This window comes from Salvelinus sp. IW2-2015, linkage group LG31, assembly GCF_002910315.2.
Source record: "Salvelinus sp. IW2-2015 linkage group LG31, ASM291031v2, whole genome shotgun sequence".
NCBI classification, from domain to species: domain Eukaryota; kingdom Metazoa; phylum Chordata; class Actinopteri; order Salmoniformes; family Salmonidae; genus Salvelinus; species Salvelinus sp. IW2-2015.
In genome coordinates, this window is record NC_036870.1 from 183,289 (window position 1) to 198,177 (window position 14,889).

General features: G+C 42.2%; 2 protein-coding genes across 5 annotated transcripts; both read right to left on the reverse strand.

The window, feature by feature from the left end:
* Positions 1 to 1,913: 1,913 nt before the first annotated feature.
* Positions 1,914 to 4,308, reverse strand: LOC111955690 (aquaporin-10). Its single transcript, XM_023975941.2, is given in 6 exon segments — positions 1,914 to 2,227; positions 2,527 to 2,538; positions 2,540 to 2,742; positions 3,281 to 3,458; positions 3,511 to 3,644; positions 4,222 to 4,308. Coding segments are annotated over 6 exon segments (711 nt in total). The 3' UTR covers positions 1,914 to 2,130.
* A 370-nt stretch (positions 4,309 to 4,678) lies between these two features.
* Positions 4,679 to 14,722, reverse strand: hax1 (HCLS1 associated protein X-1). 4 transcript variants are annotated; one of them, XM_023975953.2, is made up of 7 exons: positions 14,312 to 14,722; positions 12,762 to 12,997; positions 12,184 to 12,401; positions 11,970 to 12,033; positions 6,812 to 6,942; positions 6,395 to 6,509; positions 4,679 to 6,061 (listed from the first exon to the last, which is right to left on the reverse strand). In XM_023975953.2, the coding sequence occupies exons 2-7, from the start codon at positions 12,976 to 12,978 to the stop codon at positions 5,988 to 5,990; spliced, it is 819 nt and encodes a 272-aa protein (XP_023831721.1). In that variant the 5' UTR covers positions 12,979 to 12,997; positions 14,312 to 14,722; the 3' UTR covers positions 4,679 to 5,987. The 4 variants fall into 4 exon arrangements, with proteins under 4 accessions (XP_023831721.1, XP_023831722.1, XP_023831720.1 ...); XM_023975954.2 differs by lacking the exon at positions 14,312 to 14,722 and adding an exon at positions 13,968 to 14,136; XM_023975952.2 differs by lacking the exon at positions 14,312 to 14,722 and adding an exon at positions 13,362 to 13,930.
* Positions 14,723 to 14,889: the final 167 nt, after the last annotated feature.

The window sequence follows — 14,889 nt, forward strand, 5'->3', positions numbered from 1 at the left end:
CCCTCCCAGCTGCAGTCAGAGGTGGCCTGCACCTAGTCTGTGTCCCATAGYGCTCTGGTCTATAGTAGTTAGAATTGGTCGGCACCACAGGTCAAAAAGTCTTTATTTTACAGTTGGTTGAAGAGGAACATTAGCTAAGGTCAGGTATTTCCAGTTTAGAATTGATTAATCCGTCACGAACTCAAGACTGCAAATGAATCGCGCATGCGGGAAGCCGCCGCTGGCTGATCCCACCCTGGTTTACATCAAATAAAATAACCTGAATTAGGTCCAGACTAGTTACCATAATTTTCTCACATTGCCATTGACAGTGTTTTTCTATTGTCTCTTTTTGGTCCATTTAGATTGTAAAAAAAATGTTATGGTTAAAAATGTTCATGTTTTACTGTGACTTGTGGGCTCCTAAGTGGACCATAAGGTTAAAAACCAAACCAAATTAAGAAAACTAAACTTAAAAACAAAACAAAATTATAAAACAAAATGTTTTATCAAAAACTAAGTAACTCCGCCAGAGTGTYTCTTTTTGGTCGCTTTTGCCAGTCCCAAGCCCAGATAAAGGAGGAGGGTTGGAATTGTGACATAAAAAAAACAAGAATCGACAGAAGAAAGTTCATTTGTAGTTCTAAACATATTTAGGGTGTTTTTTTACTTACTTTTTGTCTCTCCCACGACGTTATTCCTCTCTCCTACAGCATCCATCACAATTACATGCACATGGCCAATTATGCAAATTAGGTGATGATGTCATTTAACGACTTCTAGTGACTTTTAGGACAGCCAATAGCTACTCTCCTTACTGAGAAGTTGGCAACACTGACTGGGAGGGGGCCATAGACAATTACTCGATGCCGACACATTTTTCTAGCTGATTTACACGCTGAAGCTATGTTGCGCATGGGGACCTCTGACTGTTTCATCCTAACATCGTTGGTGCCGACGTGGATAACAATATCCCTTTACTCCCTAGTTTTAGCTTTAGCCAGCACCATCTTCAGATTAGCCTTACCGTCGGTAGCCCTGCCCCCTGGTAAACAGTGCATGATCGCTGGATGATTCGTTTTAAGTCTAATAGTGAGGGTAATGGAGTCGCCAATGACTAGGGTTTTCAATATGTCAGAGCTAATGGTGGGAGGCTTCGGCRTCTCAGACCCCGTAACGGGAGGAGTAGAGACCAGAGAAGACTCGGCCTCTGACTCGCTGCTTAACCTTGCCTAACGATTGCGTCTGAAGCTGTGCTTGCAGCAAGACTATCCTCGCCGTAAGGCGATCGTTCTCCTGTATATTATRAGTACAGCGACTGCAATTAGAAGGCATCATGTTAATGTTACTACTTAGTTTCGGCTGGTGGAGGTCCTGACGAACCACGTCCAGATAAAGCGTCCGGAGTGAAAAAGTCRAGCAAGGGAAAAACAAAATATAAACGGTAATTAAAAAGTAAAAACYGTAAAGTTGGCAGGTAGCAAAGTAAGGTTAGCAACAAAACGCACAGCAGCACGTAAACAAGTCTACAAATACTCAAATTAGTTTAAAAGCAGGTGAGCTGGTTCTACTCTTTGCCATTTCTGGTGTTTTGTGGTGAAAAACTGAGCATGTCACACATAACAAGTCAAAACTGTTACCCATAGATGGGCTAGAAATGTTTTAACAATTACAAATATTTTGTGAAGCTTGAATTCAATTGCCCCTCCCTGTTGCACACAAGCTTCCATTCCCCCTGTCACAAGAGGATTTATGGCTAAAAACCTCAACACTGTTACATTAATGGCACTTACTATATTATTTATTTTTCTTGGTGGGAAAACGTTTTTTTTTAATGAAGTTGAACATGTGCTCTTTATGACAATGTTAAAATTAGATGATTTTTATTTACCAAGTTAACACTACACAAAATGTACTCTATTTGTGAACCGACCCCTGTACGACATCTCATTAGTGCCGGTTGCCAGCTCTATAGTTCATCAATGCAGAAACGCATCCACCCAGCCGGCACTCTCTCTGTGTAGCAATTGAGCCTGGGGACAAGGTTATGCCAACTAGAACTTGTGGGCCTTCTCTACAGCATTGTTGTTTTTGATGATTTCCAGCTTTTTATCCATTGTCTTGAACTGCAAGTCATTGGTTTCATTTATCTCAGTGCCATTGGACGAAGACCAGGTAGAGCCCAGAGCCGAGCACTGCCCCCACCATTGGGGCCACGATGGGGACCCAAAACCAGTAGTTATAGCACCTGTAGGGTGAGAGAGAGGTTAGTTAGTGCAGATTAGGGAGGTTTTTCATTGTTATGTTGAGCTCTAGACTGTGCACATAGTATTTATATTATATGTCAAATGTATTTGCACGTAAGATGTGCTGAACCTCCATGTGAGTCCCTTGATCTAATGTTGCATTATCTAAATATGTCTCACTACATCTCACTCCCCAAAGACACTCATGTGTAATCTCTTGTGGACAGACGTACATAAATGTATGTTACTTAATCGAGAGGCTGACATGAGATTTTGGTTCTGGGTTGCCGAGATTACTCACGTGAAGACCTCTACCCCATCCTGCGGTCAGAGTGAGGAGGCGTGGCCCCAGGTCCTGGGCAGGGTTGATCCCTCCCCCACAGTTTGAAGACATGGACTGGGAGATCCCCATGAGAACCACGGTGGTGAGGGGGGGCACCAGGTCAGCGKGGGCAGGCTTGTTCCGCCGGTCATCCAGGGACAGGAAGCACATCATGATCATACCTGTGTCCACCATCTGAAGGAAACAACAGAAAGGTATGGATTAGCTTTTGTGAACTACAAGTTCAATTACATTTTGAAATAGGTTTTATTTCCTGAGAGGGAACTAACTGCGWGGGGAAGGAATGGTAGATACAACAAGACATAACATAGAAAACTAAAAGCATGTACAGTGTAAAGGATTAGTGATGAAGTTAGACGTGCAGATGTAGGATCTTAATTTGATCACTTCTGTTGCTGAGAATTTTCCTGAACCACAGGAAATGCAGATGAGCGTCATGATTGACATGAATTAACTGAAAACACGCAATAACACACGGTTATATTAACAGTATTGCACTTTTCATTTAGCCTACTTTTGGTCAACGAATAACCTAACTACCAATAAAACAACATGGACTGAACGTTCAAATCGTGTTGCTGCAGGATAATCTTTTGGGTACAATACTGGTCAAATTAAGATCCTACATCTGTAAAATCTCCTCAAACAGAGGTACAATACCCACAATCCTCAAGAACGCATTACTGTATGCACTGATTATTTTCCCTCCTACCTGGTCAAAGAAGCTGCCCCATAAAGAAAGGTAGTCGGATGGGTAGGTAGCAAAGATGGGGGCTGTTTCATTTGGGCCGTACACAGTCAGGACGCCACCGCTGTAGTCCATAATAGCATCTGGATAGAGGGACTGAGAGAGGAAAACCAAGAAAGAGAGTTAGAAATATCTATGACAACTGTCATTTCAGCAGTGTATTTATGAGGCTACCGGTAGTTGTCTTGAATTACCACTTACCAGAGACGCCCCTGGCAATGTACATGGCACTCATGACACCCACTGAGAAGGCCATATTGACAGAGAGGTACTCACCCTTGGCCCCTCGAATCAACTTCACCTGGGCCATCGCCACACAGCCAAACATCTGAGGGAGAGATCGAGCAAGGAGGTACGGAGTAGGGAGAGAGGAGGAAGGGTGGATGAGAAATGGGGAAGAGAGATCAAGGTCAACTTAGTAGTCACCATGCATGCTTGCCAAACGTCTTCAAAAGACACTGATAAAGGAATAACGATGGAAGACAAAAAGACRGAAATTGCAACAAGGTTGGCGAGAACTAAAAGCAGCACGTAGACTTTTTGTTTTAATTGAACCTTTGTTTAACTAGGCAAGTCCCTTGCAATGGAGGAGGTGATAGAAGAGTACGTTCTAGAACATTCCGTTTTAACCCAGGGTTGCTCTGTTCAGTTCCACGTTTCTGGATCTGATTCCAACTCAAGTCTTGACCTTGTCAAAACAAATATTTGAATGGTCAATGGATTCTTGAGGAACAGCTATTCTAGAGCATTTTGAAAATGTTCCTCAATTGTGGTGAGGTAGTTTTTGCTTCCAAGCACATTCAAACACAGAATAAACAAATTCATGAGATTTAAGAATGCATAAAACAGTAACAACCCTTGATCATTGATAACAATACGAAGACATTTTTGGATGAAGTACTCACCATAAGGACGAACATAGCCAAGGTCTCAGCCATTAACTCCCTAAACAGCATATTCCTCACCCTCAGCCTTCCCTTCAGTACCTCCATCCCCATCTGTCCCAAACTGTCCCAACTAAATCAATTCCCCCAATTGTTCTCTATCATATCACCCTCTTAGGTCAACGATTGTCTCCTGTCCTGGTGGTTCTGTGTTAAAGCAAAAATAATTACAACTAACTCTAGACTGGTAATCTGTGGTTAAACCGGCTGAGTATGCCTCCGTATGTCTGCAGAGGCTCTGTTCAGATATCTCAGCTTGTCCATTCAATATGTCCCCTCTATGAACACAATCAGTAGGAGTAGGAGTTAGGCTGGGAGTAGGAGAATCTAGCAAATAAAGTCTGCAACTATGCTAGATAAGTTACTTGCAGTAAGACAATTGACACTACTGTAGCCAAGCACGAGGTCAGAAACAAACTGCATTTTTAMATTTTTTATTTCTTAAACCAGTTGCTGCGTCTCTGACCATATCATGGAACAGATTAGGTCAGAGGTGAGCGTTTAGCTAAATGATGATAATCCTCCATCATCAATAAGATGACCATCCTATATTTTCTAAACAGACATACTAGCTTACGAGCTCTCTTGCGTCTCAAGAAATAATTGTATGACATGAAGTACATTTTAAATTTAGAAGCCTTGGACTGTTGTTTAGCAGGCCATTAACACCACACCTACAGAAGTATCTGGCARAAACATACATCAGATTGTGTGTCTTTTGCAAAGCAAAAATGTGGTAGCAGATGTCATCATGAAGATCACATTAAAGTTAACCCATATTACAGAGTACATGTAGCAATGCTTTTGTTGAAAACTGGTCAACAACCTTCAAAATTACTTCAGTTTGTCCTCAGGCAACAACAAAAAGGTACAAGTTACGCTTGTTTTCTGGAAATACCATTTCATTGTTATAAGAGCCTAGTTCTTTTTAATCTTACTTCATAGAAATGGCAACAACAAAAMATTGTGTGATCTACAAAAAATGCAAATGCTTCTGAGTAGTGTGACCCAAATTGAGGCAAAAGGGTTAGAGGTCCTCATGTGAGKTCTGCGTCCCAAATGAMACCCTATTCCCTAAATAGTGCACTACTTTTGACCAGGGCCCCCGACAGGTCGTTTTTCAACAGATTTAAACAAGCATCACAATTTTATAAAAAACACTAGGTGTAAATATATTACGCCTCTATTGTTCAGTCATAAATTCACATTGCAGAATTTGAAAAGGACTTCACAAAAATAAAATATGCATATTGACAAGTCAGAATTTTCTTATGCTTGATTTAGGTTGAGCTGTTTCTGCAAACTATTCACAAAAGGGTTATTTGACTCTTCAATTTTGTCCATAATATTTTCTACCTAGCTCTCTTAGTGGGTATTGGTCAATTAAGAATCACACTGCCATGCTACACGTTTTACTGTACAGAAATACTCATTTTTTTTATTCTAGCCTGAGTGCCAGTCTGTTGTAACATCATGCCAACTCCTTGTCATGCCAAGTMATTTTTGGCTTGGCAATGGAGTTGGCAAGAGCACAAACAGATCTGGGACCAAGCTTAGTTTATCCAGCCTAACTATAGTTAAGAGAGAGACAATAAACAGGCTTCATTAAATCCTTACTGAAAATATAACCCAACCCTAAACATTACTATACCACAATGCCATACAGTGAAATAATGTCTAGAAATGATTTGACATTTATTCTTCTTCCGAGCTTCCAATCGATAGGTTCACCTCCTGCCTCCAAAGAATTTTGAAAACAAGGAAAGATCATCGTGCATTTCCGAAAAGGGGTGTGTGCCACCTGGGGGGAAAAACGTGTTTTAATATACTGTTAAGTCCGTTGCACAACGTTCTGTTGGAGGTTGATAAGGCATTTTATGTATCATCACAATATACAGTTTCCCCCCATATTCAGTGATAAATACATGGCTTCCAACCTTGACCATGTAAGGTTCTCAGTGTCAAGGTATTTTCACATACAATTGTGTCAAATCATAGGTCTATSTAATTGAATATGATCTGCCATTTCATGATACCATTTCTGCATCTGCTAAATGACATATTATGATATGATACAGTAAACGGGGCATCAGTTTGGTGACTAGAAACATAAACCCTACTGGAGGACACTGACCTGGTGGTAAGAGCGGTCCGGCTTGATCCTGTACCCCCTCGCGCCCCCCTATATAAGTCACTGTGGTTTCCTCGTTCCCCTGGCCATCTTGGACTGTGCGCCTCTCCTCAACACTCTAAACAAAACACATACAAAACAGAACATCCAAGACTGTCATGGAAACTCAATAAGGGTTCTATAACTTTGCATGGTTCTAAACAGTGGATTGAACATGGTGTGCATCCCAAATGGCACCCTATTCCCTATGTAGTGCATTACTTTTGACCAGGGCCTATAGGGACGCAGAAATGGAGTGCCTCCATGTTGACCATCTTGGAAAAAACAGGGAGCACTTTACTGTAGACCAAGATACAACATTCAAAAATAAGTATGCATATTTCTATTGTCTACCATTGCGAGGTGAACTGTATCTCTTACCCCATCAGGCTTCACCACTTTGGTGACAGTGACCGAMTGGAAGTAAGAGCGCATCTTTGGCTGAGTGGAAGACCCAGCAGGTGGCGCTAGAATCTGATCGAGCCCTCCAAGGGACACTTGCGAGTCCAGATCTGAGGAGATGGTGTTTGGGAAATTGAACAAAAAACAAGACAGGTAACTGTAGAGAAGGCTGCAGAAGTCGGATATTTTCATCATCTACCTTTGTTACAGCTTCTTTATCAAACTACAGTGTTAAAAAGTTTGCTATTTGCTAATATGATGAGTGTTATACCAGAACCCAACCCTAAAGCACTTTCAAGGAGCAGGACACTAATCTGGACGCTTATAAGAAATCCCGCTATGCCCTCAAACGAACCATCAAACAGGCAAAGCGTCAATACAGGACTAAGATTGAATCCCAACACACCAGGCTCTGACACTGGTCGGATGTGGCAGGGCTTGCAAACTATTACGGACTACAAAGGTAAACCCAGCCGCGAGCTGCCCAGTGACGCGAGCCTACCAGACAGGCTAAACGCCTTTTATGCTCGCTTCGATGCAAGCAACACTGAAGCATGCATGAGAGCACCAGCTGATCCGGGGGTGGCACAATCTCAATCCCACTGCCCTTTTCCTACCTAGACAAAAGGAACATCTATGTGAGAATGCTGTTCATTGACTACAGCTCAGTGTTCCAACACCATAGTGCCCACAAAGCCCATCACTTAGCTAAGGACCCTGGGACTAAACACCTCCCTCTGCAACTGCATCCTGGACTTCCTGACGGGCCGCCACCCGTAAGGATGGGCAACAACACATCTGCCACAGGGGCCTCTCAGGGGTGCGTGCTTAGTCCCCTCCTGTAATCCCTGTTCACCAACGTCTGCTTGATCAAGCATGACTCCAACACCATCATTAAGTTTGCTGACRACAAGGGTGTTAAGGCCTGATCACCGACAACAATGAAACAGCCTTTAGGGAGGAGGTCAGAGATCTGGCAATGTGGTGCCAGGGCAACTACCTCTCCCTCAACGTGAGCAAGACATAGGAGATGATCATGGACTACAGGAAAAGGAGGGCTGAACACGCCCCCATTCACATCGACGGGGCTGTAGTGAAGCGGGTCGAGAGTTTCAAGTTCCTTGGTGTCCACATCACCAACGAACTATCATGGTCCAAACTAACCAAGAAAGTCATGAAGAGGGCACGACAACGCCTTTTCCCCCTCAGGAGACTGAAAAGATTTGGCATGGGTCCCCAGATCCTCAAAAAGTTCTACAGCTGCACCATCGAGAGCATCCTGACCGGTTGCATCACCGCCTGGTATGGCAACTGCTCGACACCCGACCATAAGGCTCTATAGAGGGTAGTGCATACAGCCCAGTACATCACTGGGGTCAAGCTTCCTGGCATCCAGGACCTACAGTTGAAGTCGGAAGTTTACATACTCCTGAGCCAAATACATTTAAACTCAGTTTTTCACAATTCCTGACATTTAATCCTAGTAACAATTCCCTGTTTTAGGTCAGTTAGGATCACCACTTTATTTTAAGAATGTGAAATGTCAGAATAATAGTAGAGAGAATTATTTATTTCAGCTTTTATTTCTTTCATCACATTCCCAGTGGGTCAGAAGTTTACATACACTCAATTAGTATTCGGTAACATTGCCTTTAAATTGTTTAACTTGGGTCAAACGTTTTGGGTAGCCTTCCACAAGCTTCCCACAAAAAGTTAGGAGGAATAAGCCAAAATTCACCCAAACAGAGCTGGTGTAACTGAGTCGGGTCTGTAGGCCTCCTTGCGCGCACACGCTTTTTCAGTTCTGCCCACAAATGTTCTATGGGATTGAGGTCAGGGCTTTGTGATGGCCACTCCAATACCTTGACTTTGTTGTCCTTAAGCCATTTTGCCACAACTTTGGAAGTATGCTTGGGGTCATTGTCCATTTGCGACCAAGCTTTAACTCCTGACTGATGTCTTGAGATGTTGCTTCAATATATCCACATAATTTCCCCTCATGATGCAATCTATTTTGTGAAGTGCACCAGTCCCTCCTGCAGCAAAGCACCCACACAACATGATTTTTATGGCGGTTTTGGAGCAGTGGCTTCTTCCTTGCTGAGCGGCCTTTCAGGTTATGTTGATATAGCACTCGTTTTACAGTGGATATACAGTGGGGAGAACAAGTATTTGATACACTGCCGATTTTGCAGGTTTTCCTACTTACAAAGCAGGGTTGGCCTAGCCAGTCTCCAGACCTGAACCCAATAGAAAATCTTTGGAGGGAGCTGAAAGTCCGTATTGCCCAGCGACAGCCCCGAAACCTGAAGGATCTGGAGAAGGTCTGTATGGAGGAGTGGCCCAAAACCCTGCTGCAGTGTGTGCAAACCTGGTCAAGAACTACAGGAAACGTATGATCTCTGTAATTGCAAACAAAGGTTTCTGTACCAAATATTAAGTTCTGCTTTTCTGAAGTATCAAATACTTATGTCATGCAATAAAATGCAAATGAATTACTTAAAAATCATACAATGTGATTTTCTGGATTTTTGTTTTAGATTCCGTCTCTCACAGTTGAAGTGTACCTATGATAAAAATTACAGACCTCTACATGCTTTGTAAGTAGGAAAACCTGCAAAATCGGCAGTGTTTCAAATACTTGTTCTCCCCACTGTAGATACTTTTGTACCTGTTTCCTCCAGCATCTTCACAWGGTCCTTTGCTGTTGTTCTGGGATTGATTTGCACTTTTCTCACCAAAGTACGTTCATCTCTAGGAGACAGAAAGTGTCTCCTTCCTGAGCAGTATGCTGTCTGCGTGGTCCCATGGTGTTTATACTTGCGTACTATTGTTTGTACAGATGAACGTGGTACCTTCAGACATTTGGAAATTGCTCCCAGGATGAACCAGACTTGTGGAGGTCTACAATTTTTTTTTCTGAGGTCTTGGCTGATTTCCCGATGATGTCAAGTAAAGAGGCACTGAGTTTGAAGGTAGGCCTTGAAGTACACCTCCAATTGACTCAAATTATGTCAATTAGCCTATCTAAAGACATGACATAATCTGGAATTCCAAGTTGTTTAAAGGCACAGTCAACTTCTGTATGTAAAGTCTATGTAAACTTCTGACGCACTGGAATTGTGATAGAGTGAATTATAAGTGAAATAATCTGTCTGTCTACAATTGTTGGAAAATGACTTGTGTCATGCACAAAGTAGATGTCCTAACCGACTTGCCAAAACTATAGTTTGTTAACAAGAAATTTGTGGAGTGGTTGAAAAATGAGTTTTAATGACTCCAAACTAAGTTTATGTAAACTTCCGACTTCAACTGTATATACTAGGTGGTGTCAGAGGAAGGTCCAAAAATKTSTCAAAGACTCCAGTCACCCAAGTCATAGACTATTTTCTCTGCTRCCGCACAGCAAGCRGTACCAGAACGCCAAGTCTTGGTCCAAAAGGCTCCTTAACAGCTTCTACCCCGAAGCCGTAAGACTGCTGAACAATTAATCAAATGGACACCCGGACTATTTGCATTGACACCCACCCYTTTTGTTTTTACACTGCTGCTACTCGCAGTTCATTATCTATGCATAGTTACTTTACCCCTACCTACACGTACAAATTGCATCGACTAACCTGTAGCCTCGCACATTGACTCGGTATCGGTACCCCCTGTATATAGCCTCATTATTGGTATTTTACTGTGTTACTTTAGTTTATTTATTTATTTTCTTAACTGCATTGTTGGTTAAGGGCTTGTAAATAAGCATTTTTTATTTTAATTTCACCTTTATTTAACCAGATAGGCCAGTTGAGAACAAGTTCTCATTTGCAACTGCGACCTGGCCAAGATAAAGCATCCCAATTCGACACATACAACAGAGTTACACATGGAATAAACAAAACATACAGTCAATAATACAGTAGAAAAATAAGTCTATATACAATGTGAGCAAATAAGCTGAGATAAGGGAGGTAAAGGCAAAAAAAAGGTTGTTGGCGAGGTAAATACAATATAGCAAGTAAAACACTGGAATGGTAGATTTTCAGTGGAAGAATGTGCAAAGTAGAAATATAAATAATGGGATGCAAAGGAGCAAAATAAATAAATAAATACAGTAGGGGAAGAGGTAGTTGTTTGGGCTAAATTATAGATGGGYTATGTACAGGTGCAGTGATCTGTGAGCTGCTCTGACAGCTGGTCCTTAAAGCTAGTGAGGGAGATAAGTGTTTCCAGCTTCAGATATTTTTGCAGTTCGTTCCAGTCATTGACAGCAGAGAACTGGAAGGAAAGACGACCAAAGGAGGAATTGGCTTTGGGGTGACCAGTGAGATATACCTGCTGGAGTGCGTGCTACGAGTGGGTGCTGCTATGGTGACCAGTGAGCCGAGATAAGGCGGGGCTTTACCTAGCAGAGACTTGTAGATAACCTGTAGCCAGTGGGTTTGGCGACGAGTATGAAGCGAGGGCCAACCAACGAGAGCGTACAGGTCGCAATGGTGGATAGTGTATGGGGCTTTGGTGACAAAACGGGTGGCACTGTGATAGACTGCATCCARTTTGTTGAGTAGAGTGTTGGAGGCWATTTTATAGATGACATCACCGAAGTCGAGGATCGGTAGGATGGTYRGTTTTAYGAGGGTATGTTTGGCAGCATGAGTGAAGGATGCTTTGTTGCGATATAGGAAGCCGATTCTAGATTTAATTTTGGATTGGAGATGCTTAATGCGAGTCTACGCCTAGGTATTTGTAGTTGTCCACGTATTCTAAGTCAGAGCCATCCAGAATAGTGATGCTGGACGGGCGAGCAGGTGCGGGCAGTGATCGGTTGAATAGCATGCATTTCGTTTTACTTGCGTTTAAGAGCAGTTGGAGGCCACGGAAGGAGAGTTGTAATGGCATTGAAGCTCGTCTGGAGGTTAGTTAACACAGTGTCCAAAGAGGGGCCAGAAGTATACAGAATGGTGTCGTCTGCGTAGAGGTGTATCAGAGAATCACCAGCAGCAAGAGCAACATCATTGATGTATACAGAGAAGAGAGTCGGTAAGGTCAACCTGTTGTATTCGCCACACGTGACAAATAAAATTTGATTTTACAGGATCTTGCGTCTAAATCCAAATAACTTGGCCGTTTGACAATAACATGCCCATACCTCTGTCTGCTTTTGGCTCCTGCTTTTGACCCCTTTGTAGCCTTCCTCTCCAAATATCATTGAACTGGAGAAAATAAAAAGGACAYGATTAATGAAGAGAATAAACTGTACACAAAAAGTAACCACCTGTAGGATGTGTAGCTCATAARATTATTATTCAGAATGTACTATATTGTAATTTGAGAATGATGACTGGGATAGATCTCTCCTATACCTTAGAAAAGGGTGTGTTGGGGAAACATGGGCCACCAGATGGAGGGTTCTTATCGACCCTGGGCTCTCCTGATGGTCCTGATGGTAGCCCAGTCGACCCGCATGGGCAGTCATTGGGGCCTTTCAACATGAAGTCCCTCAAGGAGTTTCCACTACTGGATCCTCCCCCACCTTTCTCTGACCTGTCCTGGGAAAGGGGCGCCTCAATACTGGGAACACCTGGAATGAGGGAAAGATCACAGAGATTGATAGTGTTTAGAATATTAAAAAGTAATTGGCGTAATAGTGTTATTAGACCAGTCTATTACAGAGATGATGCTCAGTTGGTTATGGCAATTGGCAAACATTAGTGAACACATATTTCTTAGTTAAATWACTAAACCAGAAGTAACTACATGGCTCATCTATAACCATATATTTTTTAACCAGGGAATTTCATTCACACTACACAATCAGCATCCCCCTGTCAATATCAACTTGTTAGAGGTATGTCTGAGGGTTGTCTTGGTTTTGTGTCATACCAACTCCTTGTCATGACAAAAAAAATATTGAGACCAGGCCAAGGATGACTGCTCCTACCAAACTGACCATCGTATCGCCCTAGCTGTGATAAGATTTCCATCTCTCTGAAGAACTGGCCAAACATCTCAGGCTCCTGGATCCTCACTCCGTTTGGGCCCATGCTGAACCCAAACCTCCACTGATTATCAAACAGGTCCTGCTGGCCACCACCACCCTGKGAACCATCAAAGTAGAGTCCATCCTCCTCTTCGTCATCATCATCGTCATGGGTCATGCCATCGAAGAAGGGGTCCCTGAGCAAGATTAGGAAAAGTGAGCCAGGAGAAACTTTAAAGACATGTCACTGCATCTAAGCAGCAGTGCTTGTACAAGAAAGTACCATTTAACCTACACTTTAGCCCCACCTCCTGGTCTCTGGAGCAAATGACACGTTTCAAGTTATGTCAAATCCAATACTTCTTTCGTGGTAGAAGACAAGCAATTGAAATACGTAACACTAAATACCTAGCCAAACATATAGCTAGTCAGCTATACTAGTTACAGCGGTGGTTTAATTGGCTTCAAGACACTAATTATGAAGCAAGTTATGCAACGCCATTTATGCTATCTAGTTAGCTAGTAAACCAGCCTGAAGCTAGCTGGCTTTAGGTATCTCACCTTCGGCCCTCACCACGATCATGGCCTCCTCCAGGTACCCAAAAAAATCCACGAAATAGATCAAATAAGCTMATTTGAATCAAACGTTTGATGTAAATTTAGCTACTTCATGCTGAACTACAGTCGAAGGACGATGTCAACACTGCCGTAAAGTCATAGACTTYCCTGAAGAATGACGCAATCGACGGTTTTGGAACACACCGACCAGTTTACCGTAGGGCAATAGTAATGGCGTATTTTTGTAGGCACTAACTCCATGGTTCGCTTGGACAAAGCCTATTGGGGAATATAAGGGCTTTTTGGGATAAACGCCGAAAATAATGTGGTAAACACAGGTTTAGGATATTTTTATACGTTCTGTTCTGCGACAATCTCCATTAGCAAACGTCACTTAGTTATGCAATAAAATAAAAAAAAGCACAACGGCTTCATAATGGTCATGTTAACCGACTTCTATTATTATCTCAAACCTTATTTTCGGCGTTTATTCCAAAACCATATTCTTTCCCCATTCATCATTTTTTCGCATAGGGATGTTGAACGAACCAAAGATAACTAATTCCCGGGTTTTAGGACTACAATCTGGCGACATATCTTTTGTTGTACCTAGATCTCCACTTCAAGAGGACCAGCGGCAGCACTGATGTGCGTGATTAGTAGTCCCCTCAAAATAATTGTGTAGCAAGTTAATTTCTTTCAGGTCAAAACTGTAATGAAACAGTCTCGAACCCTCGACCTTCTAGCCCGAAGTCTGGCGCGCTATCGACTGTGCCGCAAAAGCATGCTCGAACGGCAGTGTCGATTTCCGCGCTTATAAACCCAGGGTCGTTACRATACAATAGATTTATTTAACAAATCAGATGTGCTTTGAATTTTAAGTGCAACAGGCTAGTCTGTGAAGGAAATATCGATACACGAATTTGACTCAATGAAATTACTTGAAATGTTACCTTCTAGCTCACCAAAATGCTATTTTTTCTGGAAGAAAAAGACAAGGATGCACCATGCAGAGTTCTACAGAGAAACAATCACTGAGTTGAGTTTTATTTGATACTGCTGGTCGTCCAAACCAACTGTGTAAGAACACAGCCCTGCCCACCCCACCCCCACTTTCTTGGATGACTACAGAGCAGTGATGTCCAAACCTGTTAATGTAAGACTGTCCTTGAGGGTTCCCTTCAATCCAGGTCTTTTGAATGAGGTACTGTATTCAACCAAATGATATCAATATTGTTTTATATAGAAATTAGATAAAGGGAAACTTGCAGAATGACTGCCCCAACCAAGACCAAGACTGGGCACCACTGTGTTTAGCTGACTAAGTTGAAGAAAAAAAGACTGCTGTATTTACAAGCCACATGATAGAAAAATAAAGTTTCTTAAAAAAAAGACATTCACATCCAAAATGATGAAAATGTATTTTTCCTGTTATATTTACTTAATAATTATATATTTTTTACAAAACAAAATAAACCATGAAACAAAAAAGGTAACAAGTGAGGATCTGAGAAAGGGAAGGGGGGAAGCC